The following is a 16,441-nucleotide window of genomic DNA, read 5'->3' as shown; positions in this document are numbered from 1 at the left end:
AATAAAATAAAAATCCAGAGCTGTATGTGTTAACAACAGAGTAGCTATACATTTCACATAATCGTGTTTTGAGCAACAAATTTATAAAATTACCACCTTTCAGAAACATTAAATTGTGGCTTCTCCCCTTCAATTACATAATTTGATCTTGAAATACACATTTTTAAAATCCCACCTATGACAAAATATCTGTTACCTAGAAGATTAGCTATAATTCTTATTTTACTATTGCACCCTGGTTTCTTCCATTAAGACTTTTATCATTATTTTATCTTGAAATCCACATTAAAAGACTTCCTGCACTTGCCTTCTTCCATTTTAGCTTCACTGCAAGATCTCCCCCCCCCCCCCCCCCCCCCCCCCCCCCCCCCAACCCTGACGTCACTGCATAGTTTGCGGCTGGAAACTCTTCTGAATAAGAATGCAGACTGTGAGATAAAGCTGTTTATTGCATCCAACAGTCGTAACATTACTGATGCACAAATGTAAATGCATTATTATTATTTTTTATTTACCACAAAAAACTAAAAATAGAATGTAAGTGCTCGTTTGAGACAAGCATGTGTTCTTTATCAAACAATTTCTGCTGATAATAAAAAATATAGTGTGTTTTTTCTGGTAGGGAGTGAATTGTTCTTGACAGTTAAACCAAAAAAATGGACTTCATCCATCAGAAGTCCTCCCATGTTGTGCCAAGCTCGGCTGCATCTACACTATAGTGAGCACATGTGCCACTGCTGTTCCAAATGTGTTTAACCTTGAAAACAAAGCAACACAGAAATAAATTAGGACAAATGATTTCTAAATTTAGGAACAAAAGATAACTGAATGCTTACCTTGGGGCTGAGTGGTGGATTTAACGTTCCTCTACTTAGTCCATCCCAGTTGAATCCTTCAAACCATCTAATGAGAGACAAGACACAGCAGTTTTTGTTTGTTTGTTTGTTTGTTTTTTATTCAACTGCAGCTAATACCAGGCATCCTTTAATTGTAAGCAATTCGCGAGGCAAGTAATATATATATATATATATATATATATATATATATATATAATAATAATAATAATAAAAACCATTTCTGGATGATATTTGAGCTATGGCAACTCGGATTAGACAGATAGATAGATAGATAGATAGATAGATAGATTGATTGATTTGTGGCCACCTGTTCTTTTTACTACTACTATTTGGGGAGCGCCCACAACGGTAGACTCAAGGCAACTGGACTCTTGTTATGTATTGAAGACGTTTCACATTTAATCCAAAAGGCTTCTATTTATGTCTCTAGTGTGTGTGTGTCACCTGGGGTGGTCACAATATGGTGAACAGTTCTTCAAAAAAGAAGCCAGGCTGTTTATCGCCACTCCCAGGTGATGTTTATTGTCAAACTAAAGCATAAAACAGAGAATTACGTTTTGCATTGAAAACAGCCATATAACTATGTATATATATAACTAACATATAACGTAACTTTGCGTTATACGAAAGTCCATTAGCTTAATGCTAACACACATTGCAGAAAGCCATAGATGTGCTAATGAAACTAGCATATGTTGCTGTGTTATAAGCCTATAAGCAATGAATATTTGGAATTGAATGTCAAATTCTGATGAATGAACGGTTTGTATGCAGTACGGCCGTTCACCAGCCACGCCAGGGTACCAGCCTTGGCAACAGCAAACCACCCACCATCCCAGGGGGCACCCAACAGAGACAAATAGGGAGACTCCATCTACCAAAAAAATTTAGAAGCAACTCCGGTTGCAGCATTTCACCATTTGCGGATCACCATGACCTGGATGACTTAGAATCTACACATACATATTTGTGGTTAGGCATTTATTTCTTCAAGTGCACCTGGCAACTAATTGAGGCTCGGCATTTGTTCAAGTGGCTGTTTGACAGTGTACAATATTTGCATGTAGTTCCCTCAACACATTCACCGACTGTAAATACTATATACATGTACATTTTTGCATATTTCTTAATATCTTACCTATATAAACAGTATTGGGCACAACACTAGACCCTATTCTTAATTCTCTGATGTCAAACACAGACATTAAACTGTCCATTGGTACTTTAATTGAACTGAATCTTTAATCATCTTAAATCAATGTAATATTTTGAGTCTCAGACTCCCATAGAGCAATATAACCTGCAGTCTTACTTGTGCTTCTGAATGTCCTTGGCCCCATTTCTTCGACTGCCTAGCCTCTCCGAGGGATTGTGCCTTGGCAACGGAGCAGAGAGAAGACATCAAATTGAGGACACCATCATGATTGTGTCAGTCAAGACGTGGCGCTGCATCTTTGGCGCGCTTGGATTCAACACCTGCACAGCTTCTTTATGAGACTGGAGGCACTCTTGCTGATTGCTTTAGGGAAGTCGATGTTATCAATGCCACGAACGGTCTCGCCGAGAACACTCATCGGGTCGACGCCGCTGAACGGAAGCCTGGAGACACAAGCGGTCTGTCACTGGTACAGTTCTACATCCAGAGTGGAACAAACCTGAGGTTTCACAAATCAGAATTGGACCATTATTTTTGGGTCATCTCTGCTTGCGACTTGTCTTTAGGGTTCATTCCAGAACGGGAGGACAGGTTCTGCCCCCCTCCGTGAAATTTCAAATAATTCATGCACAAAATACAGAAACATGCACTTGTGTCGGTCGGCTTTATGTTGAACGTCACGTGATCAAACCCGGAAAACGGGATAGCCGACTTCCTGTGTATGCTATGCTAACAAGTAGGACTACAGTTTGATTACATGATTGTTTGAAGCTGAATTTGCGAACATTTTAACATTGAATATTCTTTGATAGCTCTGTGATGACATCTTGTGTTAAAAAAAGACCATGTAGACATTTAAAGTCCCTATGGTTGCTTTGATGCCATTCCCCCGAACCGGGAGGAAGTGCTTAGACCCGTTTTGACGAATACGGAAGTAGGTTGTGCATATGCCGGAATATAATTGTCCTGGGACCAAATGTAACGAGCTGGAGTTCAAGTCATTCCTAAATATTTCAAATACCAAACAACTCTTGGACACCCCCTAAAATTGCTTTTTTTTCTCCCTATCACTCGTTCTTGAGGCCCAATTTGCACATCATGTACAACATAATAAGCTTGAAATCAAGATTTTTTTGGGTATGATTTCGTTCCTGTTTTCCTTGTAATTGTTGAAACATTTTGTTTTATGCATATCACAGACACAGACATACAGTACAGTATTTTAAATAGGAGTAATTATAAAGTTGAAGTTGTGTCTCTCAACATACATGCAACTCTGTTGCTAAAACGTTTTTAGCCATGTAGAGGAAGACAAAAACTTTTTTTTAAATAGTTGCATCAAGCTCTAGCCATGGGTAGACCCAAGGTAAGTCCTCTCTTCTAGTTTTCACTTTTAAAAAAATATTATTATTTTTAGTAATAATGGAGTGTGTCACTCAAACCACCTGTTACTGAAAATGTGACAAAAATCTATAAAATAAATGGTCCATTTTTCAAAACTACTGTATTGGTGCCTAAATTGTGTTCTAATCCTGGAATGACCCACATATGAATTTGGGTTAGGTCACCGCCTAAACAATGGAAATGCAAACTGAAGACCCCCCATATTTCCTATACAGTAAATAAAGGTGACAGTGGGTGACAGTCTGACCCTAGAACTGCCTATTTCGATTGCCATTGTTTCCAATGGGAATTTTTTTTTTTCAAAACTTAACATAAAAGGGAAGTCGAGCCGCTTTGTGGAACAGAAAGCGTTTTGTTCCACTGTGTTTCAACAATGTGAGATGGAACAAAGAGCAAAACTCACCCACCAGTCAGGAGCTCAAACACAAAAACACCCAAAGACCAGAAGTCTGCAGCTACACTGTGGCCTTTGTTGAAAATGACTTCAGGGGCCATGTAGCCTGGAGTGCCACAGAAGGTGTATGCCTTCTTACCCATTTCAATCTTCTTTAAACACCTCGAGCCGACCTGTGATTGACAAACAAGGACAGTCACATCGGGGAGAATGCAAATCTACTACAGGGGGTCCTCAGGTTACGGTGGTACCGAGGTACGATGTTTCAAGGCAACAAATGATGTGCAATGAACTAGTTTACGCAACCCTGTAAGAATATAGTGTGTTGTCATGGAACACGAAGGCACGCTTCGTTACCGCCGCCCTTACTGTTTTTTGTTTGACTGTTTTTATATTCATGGGTTTGAAGAGTTTTTCATACAAATATGTACTGTAATTATGACTTTGCAGTAAGTAGGTACGGAGCTCCACTGCAAATATTCAAACAAATGCAAGTAATTGATGCCAAATGTTTATAATTGCCTGTATTAATAGTTTAAACCATAAATGTACCACAATCGACTGTATGATACCAAAACAGTTTTATATAATTTTGAACTCAACTTACATTACCTTTAAGAATAAATGGCTTAAAAATGGTTTGACACGCGCACATGCAGTGAAGACTCTCCCCAACATGCAAAGCTTGTCTTTGACAGATGTATCGCTTCAACAGATTCCCTTGAGACCAATTCTGAAACAGACAGAGCTTTGATGATATCTTGTGGCATCTTAGAGCATTAAAGAAAGCGCACCAAAAAACATGATTATGTGGGTTTTTCGTTTTTTTGTTTTGTTTTTTTTTGCAAATAACAGAGGACAGGCACAATTCGTTAAATAGTGAAGCACAAATAGGTGGGGGGTTACTACCGCGTCAGCGGAAGTGAGGGATAGACTACGGTGTGTACCAATTTAGGTATAAATTTGGGTTATAAATTCGGGTTACGTTGCCACCGTAGCAATGGAACTCCATCAAAAACCGATGTCCCCCCCGTACATATACTGTATAAACCAAGTGTGAAATTATTTTATTTTATTTTTTTCATCCTTTTACCAGTTTGGCATATCCTCGCTCATCTAGAACAACATTTTCAGGCTTGATGTCTCTATAGACGACATTTCGAGCATGAAGAAAGGTCAACGCCTGCGTCACGCAAGCCGTGTAGAATTTGGTGCTGCTCTCATCCAGACAGCCTCTGTGGAGTACAATCACACTTAGGCGCTTTCATTCTTCAGTTTGAAGGGCTTACCTTCAGTACAAAAGTACGTACTTTTCTTTGAGCAAGCCGTAAAGATCGCCATGGAGACAAGCCTCTGTCAGCATATAGATGCACTTAGCATCTTGAAAGGCTTTGTGCAATCTGGGATTAACGAGAGAAAAATATTTTGAAGATTGGTGCTTTTATACACTCTCCAACTCCAGGCGTTTGTACATCCAACACAACTTCTATTCGATAGCGGACATTCATACAAAGCTAACCACATACCATACAGCAATTATAAATCAGACGATGGATAAATATGAATGCGATCACATCCTGACACGCTGTCTGTTACCCCGCCCCCCCCAATATAATGCAGTAATCTAATAATTTTTTGGGTGAATATCGTGATTGGCACTACTTGAAATAAAATGCATGTTACTTGTTGGTTTCTGAAATAAAACCTTTATTTTCAGCGAGTTATACATAGGGGTTGTTTGGTTATGACGGGTTAGCAAATGTCGTGATAGGCAGTCTACTAGTAGGCGTGGCACCATTTTTGTCAAAATTGCACTTGTCTGCTTTTACATTTGAACTCATCGATTAATGCCTCTTACACAACTCGGTTTTACTATCTTTAGAAATGTTAGACATGCACCGTCTTGTCATGACAAACACGGAGTGTAATCAAAACAATCCTGAGTAGATAGCATCTAAAGTGCGAACACCTGACTAGGAATGGACATGCGGAATCCATTAGGATGTTTCGTTCTCTCAGAACATGCTCTCGCAGGCCGTTGTGGATAATCGCCTTCTTATCGAAGACCCTCATGGCGAAAAGACCCTGGGCGTTGCTCTTGAGTTGCACCTGGAAGAGGCACGTATCGATGGATTACATTACACCAACACAGAATGTGCAGGAGGCATCGAGACAGAAACTCACCAGGTCTGTATGACCAAACTGCCCTTCTCCTAGACTGCTGATTATCTGGAAATCACTTAGAGTGGAAGATAAGAGGGAGGCAGCATCCTTGACCTCCGACCTGCTCACAAGGGAAACAAATTGAGCTGCAGCTTTCACGGCTCCAAAAGTTAAAAATGTTACGTTACAATTAGTGACTTTATTCCCCCAATCAGCGACCCCTCGAGCGACTATTTTTCAAAAAAGTGATAAGCAACAAATCTATTGACTTTTTGTGGTGTTATTGGAGACTTCAGGAGATGTTCACCTCACTCCATCCAGACTGCAAATAAATTGTGCTTGCGTGATGCCATCACTTTCTATTTCAGCCATATTAATAATTGTTCCACCCTGCGTTTGACTAGCTCGCAATACCGAGTGTAGCCCGTCTCGTGCCCAAAACTGGGATAGGCTCCATCTCACCCACAACCCTAATTAGGACAAGAGGCGTAGAAAATGGAGAATTGTGACATCACATTTCGGCAAAATGTATATTATTTGGAGTTGCACTAAAATTCTGGTGTAAAAAATGTCATAAAACACAAGCTACCAGGGTCCCTCAGTTGACCTCTTTTCAACCACCATCAAAAGATGAAATGATTATTGTGGCTTTTGCGACACTTATTCCGAAAGAACAACAGTGGTAAGACATGGAGAAGAATATCTACCAGACGTTGCCGTGTAGGAAGTGGACTCACATTGTACTCCGGTGGTGTTCGAGTACTTTTGTCCAGTGTTAGACAGTGTTTCGGTGTCTTGTCTGAGATTATCACCAGTAGTCATGTGGATGGATGATTGAGTATAAGTGTTGCTTCTTACAAGTTTTATTTGGGTAGGTGTCTACTTCCTGGTTTACTCCTATTCTGTTGATACGACATTTGAGTCCATCTGTTAGTGATGTTTGATGAGAAGGAGCACTGAGTGAAGATTCTAGACTGCTACGTTAGCCGTAGCTGACTGCGGATTGGCGAGATTTAAAAGGTCTTAGTGTTGCAGTGCATGTTATGTTATTACATAGTACATCAGTAGTTGAGTTCATTTGATCATTCTTAATCTAAAAAAAATCAACTTACCTGGTAAGTTCATTTGTCATTAATGGGGTGTTTTATTGTTTTTAACAGATTCCTTCGGACTGGTTTGGGTCTGCTTGTCCTTGTATGACAATTAATAATTTTAAATGCTTAAACCATTTCATGTCCAGTTAATAAATGTTTATGACGGTGACAGTTTGGACTCTGAAACAAATTATAAAAAAAATTCCTTACTCCTCTTTGCATCCAGTGTTTTGAAGCACCTCGTGACTGCTGTCAAATACCATCCCTCCAATTATATCCCTGAACGTCCTGGTAAATAAATAAAAAGATATCATTGAAACTCCGAACTGTATCCATCTCTGGGAAACGTGTCTTACTCTCTGTCAATGAGTAGACACGTCACATCAGTAGCTGCAATCACATTCACAGCGCGCACGTCCTCTCTGAATAAGGAGAGAGAGAGAGATTTGATTCAAATAAATCCTACGAAAGGCACGTGATAACAATTGAATCCGTGTTACCCCCACAAAGCTTTTTCTCCAAACCAATGCCTCTCCGAAAGCTTGGAGAGGACTTGCTCTTCATCTCCCAGCTTCTTTTCTGTGACTTTCACCTGCCCAATCAAAATAGTCACAAGAAAAAGAAAAAAGCAATGAAGAAAGGTGACAAATTCAATTGCAGCCACTCCAGAGACATTTCTAAAGCCGTGCTGACATTTTCCCCTCATTGCGGCCAACTTTACCTGGCCTTTGTTAACGATATAAAAGGTGTCCCCTGAGGCGCCTTGTCGAATGATGTCGTCGCCTTGAGTGTAGCGAGCCTGCGGAGAGACAGAAAGACGGGAAAAACAATCAAATTGAGCATAAAAGGTCAGGGACAAGCAGCAGCTACCAAAGTGAAATAAAAGAATGGGGCAAACAAATGAATTTGCGAGGTGGTTGTGTGCGATGCTTCGTATATGTACCTCCTCCATAAGATCACACATCTTCATGATGGCGTTCTTTGGCAAGGACAGCAGAGAGGGAACGCTGCAGACACAAATTCACGTAGACAACATAGACAGCAAAAGTGAAACAACACATCCGTCACTGTGCAGTCATCCCACTCATCGAGTTCAGCATTTTTGAAAAGGCTGGAGTTTATCCCAGCGAGCTAAAATTGAAAGATCAGGTAAATCCCGGACTGATTGCCTCCCATTCTGCTTTTAGTGGTTGTGGGAACTACAGGGAAATGTTTGCTTTTTGTGCTCAAGGGCCAGATTAGATTTTTAAAAAGGATGGACAGGTCAGGTGATTGGTTTGTAGATGAGGTAAAAAAAAAAAAAAAAAAAAAAAAAGATAATGTGGATGTAAAATATATAAAAATACTGGGAAGGTAAGAAATGGTAATTGAGAAAGTTGGCTTATCTGGTATGTACTTGTTTACAGCAGTCGGTTGTACTTTACTGTGAACCAAGCGAGCAATAGCATTAACTGCAACACTCAATCACTCGTATCGCTCTCTCTCACACACACGCACACTCTTTAAAAAATATAAGGTGTTGGTATCTACCAGGGTTAATGGACACCATGATGCAATCAGAAAATATCTAAATGGCAAGACCTTCGCATTTAACAAACGTCAGAGGTGGCAAAAGTACTCACACTCTGTACAGATACTTGTGTAAAAGTAAGACTAGTAAAAGTAGAAGTACTGATGCAGCCCATCCATCCATCCATTTTCCATGCTGCTTATCCTCACTAGACTCACGGGCGTGCTGGAGCCTATTTCAGCTGACTCTGGGCGAAGGGCGGGTCGCCAGCCAATCGCAGGGGACATATAAACAAACAACCACTCGCACTCACATTCATACCTACGGACAATTTAGAGTCTTCAATTAACCTTCCATGCATGTTTATGGGATGTGGGAGGAAACTGGAATATCCAGAGAAAGCCCACGCAGGCGTGGGGAGAGCATGCAAAGTCCACATAAGCGAGGCCGGATTTGAACCCGGGTCCCCAGAACTGTGAGGCAGATGTGCTAAACCAATTTCTCACCGTGTCACTTGATGCAACCTTATAAGTAAAAATAAAAAAAGTACCCTACAGACTTCGCAAGGTTAACATAGCCCCTAATTGTGACACAACTGATCTGGGATTTTTTTTTTTCTTTTTTTTTTTTTACCTGCTCAGGAGCTCCGATGTACGCGCGAGCCTGTCACGGCCACTCTGCATGAGCACAGTCTGGTAACTCTTGCGCTCGAGAACCCACAGCTTGCTGTCCGACTGCGCTGCGGAGCAAAAGGGAGGGCGACGACAAAGAGGACACATGAGTCGAGTTCCATCACAGGGATTTGTATGAAGGGCCTCAAAAAACACATTATTAATAGAGAAGGACCTCTACCATATATCTCATTTCCTTAACTATAATTAAATTAACTATAATTAAAGTTTCTTTGTAATGAAACTGACTGTTTGAATTAATAATGATATTCAGATTGGTTCATTGACGCCGGTTGTGAGCGGGGACAGCAGATCTCTGCTGTTTGAACTGTCTAATCACGTCCACCATTTGATAGACAGCGGTGGCTGATTGCTTAACCTGCACAATTACATACAGGATTATTAAGAAAGCTGTGCAGGATAGTTGAATTTCCTGGAAGATGGAAGCCTGACAGCTGATGACGCCGCCTCCCCTTCTGCTCTTCACAGACGCTGGGAAGTACAGGTACGTACAGTAAATGTGCCTTCAACTCGCTTGATATGCACAAGCTCTTTAAAGGGGACATATTGGACAGCTGACATTTTAATGGCTTGTGTACAAATCGTCTGGCTGGAATGCCTGCCCACGCCTCAAGAATGAAATTTAACAACCATTTAAATCTTTTGTTATTTGCTTATTTCTGAGGCCCCCAAACCGAGTTTCTTTATCCATCCCAAAGAGGCAAAACCACCTTCAAGTGACTGTAGGACTATACATTATCATGTCAAAGCCAGAAGGTAAGGAGAGCTGCATTCAATTTTGTTGAGTGAACGTTGTTAGGAGGGGAGAGTATTTGGATATTTTTCTTTTGCACGCGCCATATACGCGGATCGTCACACTAAGTAACAAGTGAAATTCGGCGGAGTGGGGAGGAAGTGTTGCCCCCGTGAGGGAAAATGCAAGCCATCTTTATAATGCAACAGCGGGGCTAATTTCTATGATATCCACACCAATACAGCTTTGCCTTTTATCAGTAACAAAATTATTTTTTTTTGCCATCTGCGGTCTTGACAGATGGAATAAGATGTCACCTTCGGGAAGATCACATTAGCATAGCAGTACAATCCAATCAAAATGAGGTCCAATACAAGAGCTCTATGAAACATTCTACCTTTAAATGTTGAGTTAAAGTTGAGATTTACACTGTCGGTATTAATACAATACAAAGTTTCTCCACCCATGACATGAGCAAAGTTCCAGTTCCAGATTCAGATCCAGATCCAGATCCAGATCCAGATTCCCTGCTTCACCCCTGCTATCTTATTGCTGGCATTTTTCTTCCACACTCTGGCCGTGCGCTCACAATTAGACGACACTTTAGTCACAAGGCTCAGGCTCTGCCTCCAGTAGCCATGGTAACAAAAGCAGCTAAACAACCTAATTTTAGCGAGACAGACCTTGGGTGTGTAAAGTATACAATAACTCTCGATCCTTGGGGTTTTGTGATGAAAGCATGTGTCACACTCAGACATGTTACTGTGACACATCGTAATTGATTTAAATTATTAATAATAATAATCATTCATTTCAAAAACGCATACTGTCTTTTTGAATATGCTGTATGTCGTCTTGTAGTTAAGGAGCAGGAATTTAAATATGAAAAATGTACTGGATCCCATGCAGTGACGATAGAAAGGGAGAAACAAAAAAGGGAGAATCTTTTTATCGAGTTTAGTGAGCACTCGAGCAGCAGCATTCGGAAGAAGCCGGGGAGTCTTTAGAATTTCGTTGCGGACGCCAGACAATAGAGAGTGTTAATGTCATGTATTGTGGTTGCAACGTGCAGTTCTTTGTGTTGAAACTTCTTTTCAAAACAGATTTGCAAGGTCACGTAAACAATATAAACTCTTGATGTGGATAAATGATCATAAACTCAGATGATTCTGGTCATAATATTAGGTACAATCACAAGTTCATGACTACACCACTCTACATAACTGCAAGCTACAACCACAGTAATCAACATCTACTTAAATTAATACCGACAGTGTAAATCTGAACTTTAACTCAACATTTAAAGGTAGAATGTTTCATAGAGCTCTTGTATTGGACCTCATTTTGATTGGATTGTACTGCTATGCTAATGTGATCTTCCCGAAGGTGACATCTTATTCCATCTGTCAAGACCGCAGATGGCAAAAAAAAATAATTTTCTTACTGATAAAAGGCAAAGCTATTAGAGAATGACAAAGGACATTCATGCTTTGTTGTCATAGCGGCTGGTTGCAAGATAAAGAGGCCAAACAAAGTTATTTTTCAATTTCAGATGATGCTCAGCCTATTTACTTGTGTAAGCAAGTCACATGCGCACAGAATTGCAGAGATTTCCAGCAAGACACTTGCCATGACACCACATCATTAACCAAAACAAAAATCCTGTAATGACTGCAAAATTTAATAGCCACCTTAAAGGTTTTCGTATTTTCACTGACTGTGACATTGCAGGGAACAGATGGACTGTTTTAAATTCCACACATACAATATGTGGGGAAACCATTCAGCAGACGTGGTGTTGTCTGTGACCTCTAGCCGCAATAACCCAGCTTGTGATAATCCCTTTTCCCATAAATAAATCACATCCATACCAAACACAAAGCACTGGAATGCTACAAGGTCTTCAGCTTTTGACTTAGTTATGTCAGCATGAATAAAAAAAATAAAATAAAAAAAAAATAAAAACAAGACGCACATGTTGTTACCTGTGACGGAGTACATTTGTGTGCAGTTGTAGAGCAACGCCAGCTCTCCGAACACTTCCCCTGCTTCGATTATGAGCAATTTCCGTCCATCTTTCGTCACGTCCAGCCTCCCCTCTGTGATGGAAACACACTCGGTAAAGATGGCGATCACTGGCAGTGTTTATTAATTTAAAACAAAAGAAGTGATCTCTGCTTTTAGTTCTAGTCAGCTCTCGAGCAACCGGATTGGCTTTAGACACAGCAACCGAACAAAAGAGACGTATGCCCACCCATTTTCTAGCCAATCCCAGCTCACGTTGGGCGAGAGGTGGGGTACACCCCGGACTGGTCGCCAGTCAGTTGCAGAGTACACATAGACAAATTTAAATCCACGGTCGCATGATGGACGACTGGTTAGCACATCTGCCCAGGTCCCCAGTCCCCTGTGTGGATTTTGCATGTTCTCCCCGTGCCTGTGTGGGTTTTCTCCGGGTACTCCGGTTTCCTGCCACATGCCAAAAACATGAGATTGGCTGGCGACCAGTCCAGCGTGTAGGCCGCCTCTCGCCCAGAGAGCTTGGATAAACTCCAGCACGCCCGCAACCCTAGTGAGGATAAGCGGTACGGAAAGTGGATGGCTGGATGGATTTAAATCCAGAACCTCTCGACTGTGAGGCAGACGTGCTAACCACTATTCCGACGTGCTGCCTAGAGAGCTAATTTGTTAATTCAACAAGAATTTGATGGCTTGGGTTATAGCTTTTGTAGCAATGCACTGCATCAAAATGTAAAAAAAATAAAAAGACCCACAGTCATCTCTGTGCAATGAGCATGATGAGAGCAATAAAGGGAAAAGCCGCAACATCCTAAATAAGGACTCCTTAGCATGCCGGCCGCTATGGTTACTCATCATTTCCACACTCAAGCACCTAGCAGAACCTACAACGTGATTAACTTTGCCGCGCGATGAGCATGATTTACCCTGTACAACATAAGCCTGCGAGCCGCTGGTCCCCTCCTGAATCACACAGCAGCTGTGATGGATGGCCGTGAGATGCATGCAGGCCGTGACGGCTCTTGTTTCATCTTCATCGAGGTTCCTCAAGAAGTTGCTCTTCAAAAAAGCGGCCTGAATCAACTTCTGACATCTGCATGTACAGAGGGAGGATGTTCAGGGTTATTCCTGCATAATCGTGCAGATGATCAGAGGAAGAAGGGGTGCATTTGGAGTGCATCTCACTCTCAAGGTACAATATTCTCAAAGTGTGGTGCGTGTATCACGAGTACGGTTCAGTTTTATTTAACTTTTAAATACAATGCAGTTGCTTTTAATCTTTTGGAACTGCATTTTCTTAATTGCGAGACATCGTGCGAGACGTCGACATATCTTGTGAGACTTCAGATCAGTCAGCATTTTAATTAATGTTGAGCAAAAAAACTGCTTCTTTGGCTTTTCTGAGTCTCGTTAGAAATGCCACCACAGAAAGGATATCATTGATGGCAAAGGGTCAAATTAATGATAATAACCATAAAACTGGAAAAGCAACTATGCGGAAAATGTACTTTCCTGGCTGCTGAATACAACATGGTTGAGTCAAAAACACAATGTTAATGTGAAGCGACTCACCTCCCAAGCACCACCTGTAAATTCGCCCTATAAAATGGCCAAGAAAAATAAGGGCAATTCATCATTTTTACATTTTACAGCTAACAGCAGTGAACATCTTTTGACACTTCCTAGACCATAAAGATACAGGTATGTTTCCAAGCCACCCTGAAGACAAGGCATTGCACCTCTGGATGGTTTTCTGAAAACTACACATTGCTGAAGAAAACATTGTGTGCACTTACTCCTGGTTTTTGTCACAAAAGTTGGCAAGATTCGTCGAATCTAGAGTGAAGGACTCTGAAATGAGTGTCCTTCTATTTACGATTTGCAGGTGGTCATCACTTCGAGCCGAGCAGGCTGCAAAGACACACACGCACACACACACGCACACAAAAATCATACTGAGTGACTCAAACGAGGCAAATATCATCTAAATCAGAACATTGTGTACCAACCGGCGCTGGCTACAGAGGGTCCCGGCAGGACCACGGGGGCTCTATAGCGATCCAGCTCTTCCTGAAGTCTCCGAATGAGTTCGTCCTTGGTATCGAGTTCCAGCTCCAGCTCATCTATTAGGGTGTCCCTCTGACGGAGCTCTTCAATCTTTAGCTGCAAGGCGAACTGAAGGTCTCGAAGTGTGCCCATGACCTACTTTTAATGTGCAGCCACACGTCAAGTGTAAGTGTTGCAGCAGCCACAAGTTGCAGCTATCTCGTTGATTTTGAGTAAATTCAATGTCACTCAAAGGAAGCCATTTTCCACCTTAATTGAAGGCGTTATTTAGGAAAGAAGTTAAAGAAAATGTCTTGCAAGGCTTGAAAAAATACTGGAAAGATCCTGATAGATAGATAGATAGATAGATAGATAGATAGATAGATAGATATAGATATAGATAGATAGATAGATAGATAGATAGATAGATAGATAGATAGATAGATAGATAGATAGATAGATAGATAGATAGATAGATAGATAGATTAGATTAGATTAGATAGAACAGCACTTACCCAGTGCAGACGGTCCATTCGACAGGTGCACGCGGACGTCCTCTGCAAGTGAAGAGAAGGATGTTCCCTCTCCTTTCGAGTTTGGAGTGGGGGGCTGCGGATTGGGAGGGTGAGGGGCTGCATTGAGACGGCAGCAGCCGGTCACGTGACCAAAGAGCCAGTCCGGGAGGATGAGATGAGATGAGACCGGGTCAGATGGGCTTTTGGGGATAGATTGGAGGGTTTCGGGAGAGGGGTGCATTACTCATTTGATGGAACGAGAAAATGTCTAAAGCGCTTTTGTTTGCAGTGTTTTATTATTATGGGGTGAGTTGTACATTTATTTCTGACTCTAAATTAGGAATGGGCTTGGCAGCCTTATTTTTTAACTCCTCTGAGGAGAGTACTGCTCCAAATGTAATTGCAGTAAAGCTTTCTATTGTATTCAATTCCATTCTGGTAATTTATCTTCATTTAGGCAAAAGGTTAATGTTGATAATCCATCAATCCATTTTCTACAGTGCTAGTCCTCATTAGGTCACGTGTGAGCAGGAGCCTATGCGAGCTGACTTTGGGTGAGAGGGAGAATACACCTAGGACTGGTTGCCAGCCAATCGCAGGGCAAATACAAAGAAACGACCATTCACACTCACATTTACACCTATGGACAGTTTAGAGTCTTCAAGGTTGCTAACCTAGAAATCCACACAGGAAGGCTAGAGCCGACATTTGAATCCTGAACCTCAGACCACTGATGCAAATGTGCTTACCGCTAGTTTACTGTGCTGCCTCAATGGTCACAATGATTCACCCCCCAAAAAATATTGTTACTGTATTATTACAAATAATTGCTAATAGCTTAACAATGACTATTATTTACTTTCCCCAGAAAGTACATGAATGGAAAGAATAAACACATTCAAGCAATCCCTAGATATCATGCAAATATTTCCCTTAATTCTGCATGGCAGCAGAACAGCGTCCAATCAATCCATCCATTTTCTACACTGCTTCTCCTCACTAGGGTCGCGGGGATGCTGGAACCTCGCCCACCGGACTGCGGGTGAGAGGCGGTGTACACCCTGAACTGGTCGCCAGCCAATCACAGGGCACATGAGACAAACAACCATTCACACTCCCATTCACACCTATGGACAATTTAGAGTCTTCAATTAACCTACCGGCGGCACGGTGGCCGACTGGTTAGAGCGTCAGCCTCACAGTTCTGAGGACTGGGGTTCAATCCCCGACCCCGCCTGTGAGGAGTTTGCATGTTCAACCCGTGCCTGCGTGGGCGTTCTCCGGGCACTCCGGTTTCCTTGCACATCCCAAAAACATGCATTAATTGGAGACTCTAAATTGCCCGTAGGCTTGACCGAGAGTTGTTTGTTTCTATGTGCCCTGTGATTGGCTGGCAACCAGTTCAGGGTGTACCCCGCCTCCTGCCCGATGACAGCTGGGATAGGGTCCAGCACGCCCGCGACCCTAGTGAGGAGAAACGGCTCAGAAAATGGATGGATGGAATTAACCTACGTATGCATGATTTTGGAATGTGGGAGGAAACCGGAGTACCCGGAGAAAACCCACACAGGTATGAGGAGAACACGCAAACTCCACACAGTAAAGCCGGATTTGAACCCGGGACCTCAGAACTGTGAGGCGGATGTGCTAACCAGTCTTGGTGCTATCAATCAATCAAATTTTATTCATATAGGTTCAGAAAAGGGATGAATGGATGGACGGACAGCACTTTGCAAGCATAAAGAAAATGCAACCCAAATTGTTTGTTCTAAAAAAACAAAAACAAAAAACTTTATTCATCCCAGAGAGGCAGATTTATAGGAATTGTCACAAACATAGAGCTTTTAATCAGAATCAG

The 16,441-nt window shown here is 41.7% G+C and overlaps 1 protein-coding gene across 5 annotated transcripts; it reads right to left on the bottom strand.

Moving 5' to 3' along the window:
• Positions 1–521: 521 nt before the first annotated feature.
• On the bottom strand, positions 522–14,684 carry prkg1l (protein kinase cGMP-dependent 1, like). 5 transcript variants are annotated; one of them, XM_061673463.1, is made up of 20 exons: positions 14,584–14,684; positions 14,032–14,227; positions 13,819–13,933; positions 12,949–13,115; positions 11,989–12,102; positions 9,212–9,317; positions 8,012–8,075; positions 7,790–7,867; positions 7,569–7,660; positions 7,425–7,490; positions 7,279–7,356; positions 5,996–6,095; positions 5,781–5,920; positions 5,122–5,211; positions 4,905–5,046; positions 3,821–3,984; positions 2,334–2,456; positions 2,170–2,232; positions 837–903; positions 522–757 (listed from the first exon to the last, which is right to left on the bottom strand). In XM_061673463.1, the coding sequence occupies exons 2-20, from the start codon at positions 14,219–14,221 to the stop codon at positions 671–673; spliced, it is 2,046 nt and encodes a 681-aa protein (XP_061529447.1). In that variant the 5' UTR covers positions 14,222–14,227; positions 14,584–14,684; the 3' UTR covers positions 522–670. The 5 variants fall into 5 exon arrangements, with proteins under 5 accessions (XP_061529447.1, XP_061529448.1, XP_061529449.1 ...); XM_061673464.1 differs by lacking the exon at positions 14,584–14,684 and having other exon boundaries at positions 14,032–14,405; XM_061673465.1 differs by lacking the exons at positions 13,819–13,933; positions 14,032–14,227; positions 14,584–14,684 and adding an exon at positions 13,595–13,782.
• Positions 14,685–16,441: the final 1,757 nt, after the last annotated feature.

The sequence above is a fragment of the Phycodurus eques genome, chromosome 3 (genome assembly GCF_024500275.1).
Source record: "Phycodurus eques isolate BA_2022a chromosome 3, UOR_Pequ_1.1, whole genome shotgun sequence".
Taxonomy (NCBI): domain Eukaryota; kingdom Metazoa; phylum Chordata; class Actinopteri; order Syngnathiformes; family Syngnathidae; genus Phycodurus; species Phycodurus eques.
The sequence above is the reverse complement of the archived record's forward strand: the minus strand, read 5'-3'. Positions and strand labels throughout refer to the sequence as shown.

Bases quoted from the DNA above. Each gene is read 5' to 3' on its own strand.
- prkg1l (XM_061673463.1), bottom strand. From the start codon at position 14,221: ATGGGCACACTTCGAGACCTTCAGTTCGCCTTGCAGCTAAAGATTGAA. The intron at 13,934-14,031 runs GTTGGTACACAA...GTGTCTTTGCAG, and splicing joins ACCCTCTGTAGCCAGCGCCG to CCTGCTCGGCTCGAAGTGAT. The intron at 5,921-5,995 runs GTGAGTTTCTGT...TGCCTCTTCCAG, and splicing joins AGTTTGGTCATACAGACCTG to GTGCAACTCAAGAGCAACGC.